Source organism: Hippocampus comes, unplaced genomic scaffold, assembly GCF_001891065.2.
Source record: "Hippocampus comes isolate QL1 unplaced genomic scaffold, H_comes_QL1_v1.1 scaffold101, whole genome shotgun sequence".
Lineage (NCBI taxonomy): Eukaryota > Metazoa > Chordata > Actinopteri > Syngnathiformes > Syngnathidae > Hippocampus > Hippocampus comes.
The window spans coordinates 119,741-129,740 of NW_017805451.1; the positions used below are offsets into that span (position 1 = coordinate 119,741).

Genomic DNA, 10,000 nt, shown 5'->3' on the forward strand with positions numbered 1-10,000 from the left:
CCCCCACCCCCGCCATGCATTTCATGTGCCCCCCTTAAGGCTGGGCTCTGATGATCGGTCTGCCTCTGCCGTTAGCCTCTCTCCCACGGCATCATGCATGGACACGGGGGCGGACTGGGACAGAAGGGCTTTAAAAGGACAGGGACGGACGGGGACGGATGGGAATGGAGGGCGATTATTATCTAAATAAGGGCGGGGGTTGAGGGGGATGACACAAGGGTACCCAGATCACTGACAGACCGGCAAAATAGGGTAAAGTGCCCATCTCTGCCAACTAGCCTAATACTGCAGTCAGACCGAACGTGAGCTCAGCGCTTCTGTCGGCACGTTTCCAATGTTACATGCAGGGCACGACCATTGCGGTCTGTGGGACAGCTTCCAATAACAGCAGGGACCCAGCAAAGGCTTGGATAATGGCCAGCGAGGAAGTTGGTGTTTCTGGTGAGTTTATTGACCAGATATTGAATTGTCAACCAAGATAGCTTTTCACAGCCAAAGTAATGAATGACACAACCGCTGGTCATCAGATTGACTGAAAGACATACTGCACGATTAAAATAAGGTATTTGACAGACAATGCTTCACAAAGTTTATGTGCCTTATAGCCCAGGTGTGTTTCTGGATGAAAATATTTGAGAATAGACCCGTTCCTTGACATTGCACCAAATAATCCAGTGTACTTTGTTGTCTGAAATATACGGTAGTTTCCTGTCGATGCGCCCTGTGATCGAGTGGCGACCAGTCCAGGGTGTACATACCAGTTGAGACCCTGAACAGGATTAGCGTCAGTAAATGGATGACTCTATAATGAGCGACAAATTGAACAAATTCACTCAAAGGCAGATTTATGTACAGTATGTGTGACAGAGAGCTCACCAGAGAGGTGATTGGTCTCAGTGCTTGGCTCTGAGTCTTGATAAATCTTCCAGCTGGCTAAAGCAGTGATGAAAACAGACACTGATGTGAACGATAATTAAATTTTAGCCAATGAATTATTGATGCAATCATTGGCTAGTCAGCTGCGGAGCGCGCGCACTGTAAAGCTCCCGATAAGGGTGTGCTGATGCTTAGTCAAACACAAGTGGATGATCGTAAAAGTACAGAAAAATAACATATTGGGTGAGAGTTCAATGTATACATATTTTATTCACTTGACATCTCTCAAATTCCAGTATGCCTGTGGGCATGCTTGCAGTTTATTAGTGTTATCTTTCCTCATCCACTTGATTGGCTCCTGTATTTACATTCGACCCGCGATGCTTAACACACTTTAAGGCTTACAGAGTGCTTAGCGACCTTAGAGAATTGTCAGCAGTGTAATGGTAACCCTCTGGTGGGTTTGCTCGAGAGCCATTAGTGCTGTTACTGACTTTGGGAGACAAGACAGATCGGCTCAAATGATTTACCAGCATCTAACGGCACAATGTTCTCTCGAGCACAGATTTTGGCACCTCAAGCAGAACCTCAAAGAGGGTATTTCTACAGTGACTACATGGCGCAATTCTTTGTAGGGGAAAGTTTACAACAGCTGCCACCATAATCTGCATGCAATGCAAAAATCGTTTTTCTTGGCCATGTGCACCACCTCAAAGTTCCAAACTACAAAATATGTCCATCTCTTTTTTCACCACTGGGAACTTTCTACTTTTTGACATGCCAAGCTGGTGGACATAAACAAGGCCTAGTATGGCTGCCGTGTCTCAATGTGGCTAAGATAGCGTCTCCATCTGCAACAGCCACTGTTGCTGTCCCCCTTACTTGTGTGTTATAGGAATGTGTCTGTGTGGTATGCTTTGGTTATGGCTGGTGCCAAATTTAGTCACAGGCAGCGGACCCAGGTCTGACTGTTGCTCTCAAGCCCTATCAGCAGGCAGCCTGACACTTCAGCAAATGCCTCTGTCCTTAATCACAAATGTGTTGCTCGTAAAAACCTTTAGTTCATTCCCATCAAGCAAAAAAAAAAAAATCCATCTCCCATAAAATTCATTACTCTGATAACATTGTATACATGAGTCATTGTACCGATGTATTCACTTGTAATTGGAGGCTGCATACGAGGCGCATTTTCCATTCAGGACACAGGCATTGCGGACTGCTTATACATTTCAAAATGATACATGTACATGTGCAACATACGGTGATGGCTTGGTTGATGACATCATCGGTTAAGACAATGCTAATTTTCTGCCATGACGCGGGCCAAAACTGGAACTGAATGACAATGAATTGATGTTTGTGCAGTTTCTGGACAGTCCACTTGAAATAATATCCAGTTTTAAAAAATGGATTAATCGATTAATCAACAGATTAATCGAGTATTAAAATAATTGTTGGTTGCACCATCCATCCATTTTTTAAATGCACTTATTTGTGCCGGAGCCAATCCCAGCTGTCTACGGGCAGGAGGCGGGGTACACGCGCGAATATCAAATACTTAAAAACTGGTAATATAAAATCAGCAAACATGAAAACTTCTCTTTGTCATCAGACAGTGACGATACGTAACTTTTGACTGTAGCGACTCCTCAAAACTGCTCAATTGATGCCATTTGTTCTACCACGGATGCCCTCTTGACTAAACGCACACAAACCCGCACCTTTGTTCCATATTATCTGTTCTCTAGACTGAATAATCGCATCAAATGGAAGCAGATGAAACGTGAATGAATGTTGCGGTAGATGAGACGCAGGTTGGTGAAAGAGGCTTTGGGACTTGAAAGGTGCTTCATAGATGGCAAAGTGAATAACAGACGGGCAGATGAAAAGTGAGTCATCTGTCTGTTGTCTGACTACGAATTTGAGCACATCACAGGCAAACAAGCATGACCAAGGCAACACAAAAAAAAAAAAAAAGTGAGCTGAGACAGCTTGAAGACACTTTGACTTACCGCCAAGGCCTGCAGCCTCTCTTTGTGGAGCTGAGCCTCCTCACACGACATCCTGAGAGGGGAGAGTAGGGGGAGAGCAGGGGAGAGGGGAGGTGGGGAGGGTGAAAGGAGAACGAGAGGTGAGACCTCGGGAAAGCTGGGGCTCCTAAATGCGAGAGACTCTGATGGCGGGTCAGGGGGGGTCGAGCAGAGAGAGCGCGGAGGGTGGCCGGTTCAAGTCCTTCCTCCAGAATAATCCAACAGGCAGGAGATAGCTAGCAGAGACCTCTCATTCACTGGCCATGAGCCTCCCACTCTCTGTCGTGATCAACCGCTCTTTCTTTTTGGCCCGCCGTCTCTCCTCCCATTCGCCCCCTGCTTCCCTCCCTCTCTATTTTAGGCAAGAGACCGTGTGTGTGATTAAACAGCTGGGAGGAGCAGCTGAGGGAGAGGGAGGGAGTGACAGCGTATGGGACAGGGTGAGACGTGAGGGAGCGGGACGAACGCTAAGGGTCACAAAGAGTAAACTGATATTGGGGAAAATTGTTTTTAGTTCCCGCCTGAGCTGATACTGGATCAATGTATCAACTGCCCTCATCATTTGCTATGTAAAGTATCACCCACTGGCTTTTTTTCCCCCATCCAAAATCTACTTTCCAGGATGCACAGCATATTTTCTGCTTCTACTTATTTGAGCGGTTTGGACACGCAAAACACAAGCTCATCAATCTGGCATTGCCACAATGGAAAGACTGAACACGAAATCTTGCCGTCGCCCCGTGTTGAGAATAAAAACTGTTGGTAAAGAATTCATTTGCAAATTCTCCATTCGTGAAATCAAATGCGCGCTTGAGAACGACCAACATTTTACACAAAACTGTGTTCAGCTATTGAGTTTGAACTGCTGTCAAGATAGAAATCGTGCATGCAAGCCTTGACTTAAATCAATGACATCTAACGATTTTACATTAAAAAGAAAGACACCAGTCCCGCCTTCATTTTTTTTTTCAAACGGGACAATGTCTATTAGTGTACTTTTCTTTTGTGCCAGGCATTAAAAAAAAAAAAAAAAGACCCAATCAATAATACAGCGACTAAGGATGTGTCATTCAGTGTCACATCGATAGATCAGGGTCATCCGTTAATGATCAGCCAAACAGCTCATTGCCTGCATTTTCTTTGCTCGGAGGAATCCCACGAGTTTTACAAAGAACACGCCACTCTTGTTCTCCAAAACAACGTGTACAACCATTTCCAGATGCAGCAACAACCTCATCGGAGTGACGTCATTAGGATGTGCCCTCCAAATTTTGAGGTGAATTAAAAAAAGCCAATAAATGGAAGTGCCAGACAGGCTTGTATTAGCATAAAAGTGTACGTGAGGTCATTTTACCTCAGAAACAACACCTCCTTCATTCCTCTCCCTACTTTCTCTGCTTCCTTGCAGAGGCGAATGTCCATATAAGGAAAAAAAAAAACTCCAGCAGTCATGCCGGTGGATTCAGTGGGGAATACAGAAGCATGTAACACGCATACACATATACCTGCTCTGTAGATGCAAACACGCTCAAGGCATAAACGGAATTTGGGCGGCGAGAAAAATAATACAAAAGGTAACAGCGGCTGGACGGGAGTTGTCATCTTACTGGGCTGCCGCTTGGGACCAAGAAATGAAAAATGTTCTCAGTGCTTCTTACAGTTTGAAAAGAAATTTGAAGAGATTTGCATTCTATTTGCTTGCCTTTTAACTGGTGTCCGTAAGAGGGAGCATATAACTCCTACTCTGGTGCCGCCCTTTAATGGCTCACTGTACATTTCAGAGTTCATTTTAACTCATTCAATCCCAGCCATTTTCACTGGAGCAACCCCCTCAATCTCAGTGTTTTACTGGATTTTGACTGATCTTGCAAGGTCCACAGAATATTTGGTTCTAATGCGATATAAACATGGAGCCTACCAAAATAAAGTTTAGACTCTCGTTTTTCAGCAGAAAAAAAGAATTTTGTTTTTATCTTTTTCCATTCTTCAGCAATCGTCATTACAAAATGGCTAAGTTTCATGAAAATGGCGGTTCCTGGGCAAAAAAACGGAGAAAAAGAGCTTTTTGTAAAAGCATGCATTTCAAGCACGTGAGGCCCCACTGCCACCTACTGGTCGCTTTTTTACACGATTTACAATGCAAACGGCTTACTCTCATTCACAGATTGCATCAGACCCTCCTCCTCTCTATGACGCAAAAAAAAAAGACTGAGACATACAAGTACGCCCTTGGTAGGCGGGGCCTAATTTTAAAAAGATGTACAAGTACGTCTTGTGGAATGAAAGAGTTAAGATTCTTTTTTTTTTTTCTTTCCGAATCTTGAAATGGCCTTGCCCCAGCTTGCCTCTCTGAGCTCCTCCACCCCTTTTTTTTTCTTTCCAAATCTTGAAATGGTCTTGCCCCAGCTTGCCTCTCTGAGCTCCTCCACCCCAAACCCCTGCCCATATTTAAAACTCATCGTAAAACTCATTTTCATTCTTTGGCTTTTGACTCAGGCTGTGACTTGATTTTACATTTACTGTTTTTGTATTTTTCACTGTCCTCATTATTCATGTTGTTTGAGCGATTGTTGTTGGATGACTTATTTTTGCTTCATGTACAGCACTTTGTATCCAGCGGTGGTTGTTTTAACCCTTTCAGGGTCAGCGTTTACTCCAGTGGGCAGCTTATCATGTTATGAGGTTACAGGGTGCATGAAAGGGTAAAAGTGATCCATAAATACAATTGATCTGAGTGACGTTGAGTTGAGTGTTAATTCTTTGACATTTGAGCCGTACATCTCTTACCATTTATCATCATTTCAAATTTCTCCAACATGTTCACCGTATCTGCTTTCCAAAGTGGCCATATAAAGTTCTTCAGTTCACTTTTGATGAGAAAAATGAAACTGTACCCATACTGAGAGACATGCACATGTAGACTATTTGGTGTCTTGTAGCCAGACAGAGTTGCGCAGCTGTCTGCCTTGAGAGCGCGCAGCAGTCAAAGGCTTGAAGTCTGTCTTTTCTCTACGACCTGGAGTAACACCAATCTCACCATGAGTCTGCTCGGCCTGCACACACTGTCATTCTCCACATGCTTCTTTTATTCATCACAGCCTTTTCAAATTCCATTGTTGTGTTCCGATACAGTCATGCCCTCTTTCTTCGTCACCTCTGAAAATTCTGCCACCCAAGCCCCCCCCCCCACAATCCATTCAGGTCAGTTTCATCGTTGCCCACCTCCAGAGACAACGGCGTCATTGTTCGCCTGCATCGCCACGGCGACACAATGACCTCACTGCGGAGTCAGCCCAGCTCCGCCCACCCTCAATCCCGACTCAGACGTAATGGCCTCCAGATGTGGAACCAGAAGCAGAATAACACACACACACACACACACACACACATATAGAGGAAAATAACAACATCCACTGAGTGGAATGAAGGCAGGGGGACTCAGTAAATATCCACAAATAAAACAAATTGGAACAGCTTGCATGTGCGTGAGTGAATGCTTACCCTCAAGAAGCTATTTCTCTGCTAATGAGACTGCCAGAGCTTGATCACATGCATATTTAATGTATCAGGGAGGTCTAGTTGTTTACATGTGACATAGCCTGCATGTCATCTTCTCTGCTTTCATTGTATACTGAAACCTAATCAGAAAGTTTCAACAAATCTGGAAGCATTCATTTGACTTTTTTTTTTTTTTTTGTCGGCTTGCAATGTATGCAATGCAAAATAGCTACTTTCGATTGTGCCCAACATACACACCCAGGCCTATAAAATGTACTCTTCTTAGTAGAGGATTAGCGTCAAGGTCAGAACATTGATTCCGGTGTAAAATTGTCGGCCTACTCTTCAATAAGGTATGGACAATGTTGACAGCCAAGAAGTCACACTGTCAAACACATACCAAAGTGTGTCTCTGTGTAGGTATGAGAAGTTATTTCTGCACGGGGACGGGGGAGGTGGGAAGTGGGGCTCCATTTATGGCTCAACTTTGGCGACCCAAATGAGGACAAGCAGTAAAAAAGAAAATGCATGACTGGATGGACATCACTTTAGAAGATTTTCATTTGATTCTTTAACCCTTTCGGGGACAGCGGTTACTACAGTGGACAGCTGATCGTGTTAACAGGTTACAAGGTGCATCAAAGATTTCAAGAAACACATGGCAAATCAAATGTGCTCTTTGAGATATGTTCAATGTTGTGATTCGATTCTGTTTGATATCGCCTTTGTGGAATATTGATGAAGCAGCAAAATCCACCGGTTTGTATCCATCCCAGGGTTGCGGCCATTTTACCACTTGCCGTCGATTGAAAATGACAAATGATCACAGCTGCTCAGGGCTCAGGTAACGACCATTCAGCGTCAACACAGCGTCATGTGACTGGAGACATTTCGGGGCCCCTGGAGGTCTTGGGGCCACAAGGGATTGTCTGCTTTGGCCTGTCGCTGACTGGAAGGAAAAATACATGTACTTAAAGGGGACATCAACTCCAAAATGTTCTTCACAGTCATATTCTGACCTCTTTTCTGAAGTTGAGCCATGATTGGTTGTAACCTGAGCCCTGAGCAACTGTGATGTGATTTTCAGTCGAAAGCAAGTGGTAAAATGGCCGCCCCTTGAGCTGGACAAAATCGGGTGGATTTTACAGATAGTACACAAATGCAATCTGAATCAGAATGCAGTGCTTAGACTGGTGGGGCTGCATGGAACTCAAGAAAATTTTAAGGTTGACACCCACTTGAAAACATGTATGAATTGCATGAAGCGGCCTGCGGATGTGCTGACACAAGGAGGTCGGACTGAAACTGCAAGCCTGCACATTGTCAATGCTGAACATGCAACACGACACACACCCTCAATCACACATCACTGACTGTGCCGAACAGAATTATTGTGGTCAAGTTTGAGGATAAGGAACACCCCAAGAAAAGGAGGAGCCGTACATGTACACGTGATGAACGATAGTGACAGATTCGATGGAACACTTTGCTGATTGCACAGTGCGCCGCAGAGGAAGAGCGAGTGTGCACGAGGGTATAAGGCAAGGGAGGAGTGTACACCGTGTTCCGAGTGTCTCCTCCAGTCATGACTGAGCAGCAAGCTCACCATGACGGGGCTCTGGTTCCCATGACAACCCCCTATCAAATTGGAGGGGCGAGAAATGGAGGAGAGAGGAGACAGACGCCTGCCAGGAAAGAGATGGCAAAGTGTCCACTCACCGTACTGTTGCCATGCCGTTCCTCTGCAACGGTGCGTCCGACATCATGGCCGCAACACCCTCGGCTCTTCTTCTCTTCTCCATCCGCCCCTTTCTCCGTCCCCTCTCCGCCGCCGTCCCTTTTGACGGAGGTGTCTTTCTTCTTCCTTTCCTCCTCCTGCCCTCTCCTCCTCCTCTTCCTCCTCCCCGTCCTCCACAGCGTCTCCTCCTCCTCCTTCCTCCTGCCTTTTTAGCGAGTGTTTGTCACGCTATCGGTCAGTGAAGCTGCCGCAGCTCCGGCATCCCTGCATCGCCCTGCTTTCGAAGGGATGGAGTGGAGCATACTCTGTGTGTGTGTGTGTGTGTGTGTGTGTGTATATATTTATACTTTCATGCAACAACAAAAAGTTTTGACATGTTTGGCACCACCTTGACAAGCATGAGAGAGAAAGCATTTCGCAGGGTCACATCTATGCCAAAGGATATGCAGGATGAATACGTTCTCTTCGTTATTGGTACGCGCCCTGCTTTCAAAAGAATATGTACACTAATACTAGTTGTGCCCAGTGATTACCGGCAGATTAACCAACCAGCCATCCAGAAGCCACTTCTCGATCTGTCCAGGATGAGCAAAAAAACAGCACATGGACATCTTTAGGCAACGGGGAACTTTTCAAGCCCCACTAATGTGGCCACTTCAGCCAGACGAAACTAATTTGGAAACACACAAACATCATCTGGCCGAAGATTTACAGCCTGCACCACACTTGGAGCTGCTGTCTTAGTAGCAAAAATGTTTGATGCTCACAATATACAGTAAGTGCGTCCCACAAAGAGGAATGCTTCACATTGGATGTATTTGTTGATGTATTTAATTACATAGCAGTTGATTCTGCTTTAAACCACATGAAATCACATTGAGACGAAATCCGGTCACACTATCAAAACATATTTTGACCATAATTTGAGTGCATGTTGGCAAGGGATACCAGACGCTTTACCATGAGGGATTTTTTTTTCCCCTCAGCAAATGAAAGCTACACTCATCTTCAGAAATAAATAGGAAAAATAAATTTTTAATGAAATAGTGATTGTCACGTTCACAAAACTCTTGGCTGCGGCCTTTCTGTGCGAAATTTGTTAGCATATCCCGAGCTCGAGCACGTGGAGTTCCATTTGCCGCATTCGGTATTCTAAGTAGCCAACAATGAAATTCTCATATTATTTTGAAAAAGTGAACACCATTTCCGCAGTGAGAAGTTCGAATGAAAGCCACGTGAGATGTTTTCGTGTGCACAAAATGTTTCACATTCTTGAGTGACGCGCACTCGATATCAAGTCCTCAGGAGGCACTTTCTTCTTCTCGTCTTATCTGCCTCTTCTCTGTGCCCTCCATGGCTCTCATCCATGTGGCCGCTCCTCAAGTTGAGGTCGTGACCTTGCATGGCGAGCACACATGCAGACAGTCAGTGTGCTCGCACACACGCACACTGCATTATATTCACAGAACATGTGATAAATTATTGTGAAGTGACTCAACTGTAGTAAGGTAACACGTCATGTCTTTAAAAATGAATTATTTTGCGGATTGAAATTTGAAAAAGTCATAGCGGTGAAAGACAGCAAAAAAACTGACGGTAGTGGGAGTGAATACAGCAGCCCCAGCATTGCTGGTTAAGGAAAACAGTGCCCTCTTGTGGATCATTGTGCACAAACAAAGTGACAAACCTTTTTGAAAGTGAGAGGTGCTTCTTACCTTGTGAGTAATTACAAGAGCTAACAGATTCACAATCCTGTAACAACACATTTGCTCTGTGAAGCAGCGTGTTTATGACCCCCTGTTCCATCGTCTTCAAGTAATCCCGACTGCAGTCAATCTGCACTAATGACATACGCGGA

General features: G+C 44.8%; 1 protein-coding gene across 4 annotated transcripts in view; it reads right to left on the reverse strand.

The window, feature by feature from the left end:
• The window catches only part of palm2akap2 (PALM2 and AKAP2 fusion), a 73,879-nt gene extending 65,446 nt beyond the window's left edge, over positions 1–8,433 (reverse strand). For 2 of the 4 annotated variants that reach the window (XM_019874050.1, XM_019874048.1), the window contains exons 1-2: positions 8,124–8,433; positions 2,889–2,940 (exon numbers count right to left, since the gene is read on the reverse strand). In XM_019874050.1, coding sequence (XP_019729609.1) covers positions 2,889–2,940; positions 8,124–8,206 — 135 coding nt within the window. In that variant the 5' untranslated portion in view covers positions 8,207–8,433. Of the gene's footprint in view, positions 1–2,888; positions 3,216–8,123 lie in introns of those variants that run through there. The other 2 variants (XM_019874052.1, XM_019874049.1) reach the window with 2 other exon arrangements.
• Positions 8,434–10,000: the final 1,567 nt, after the last annotated feature.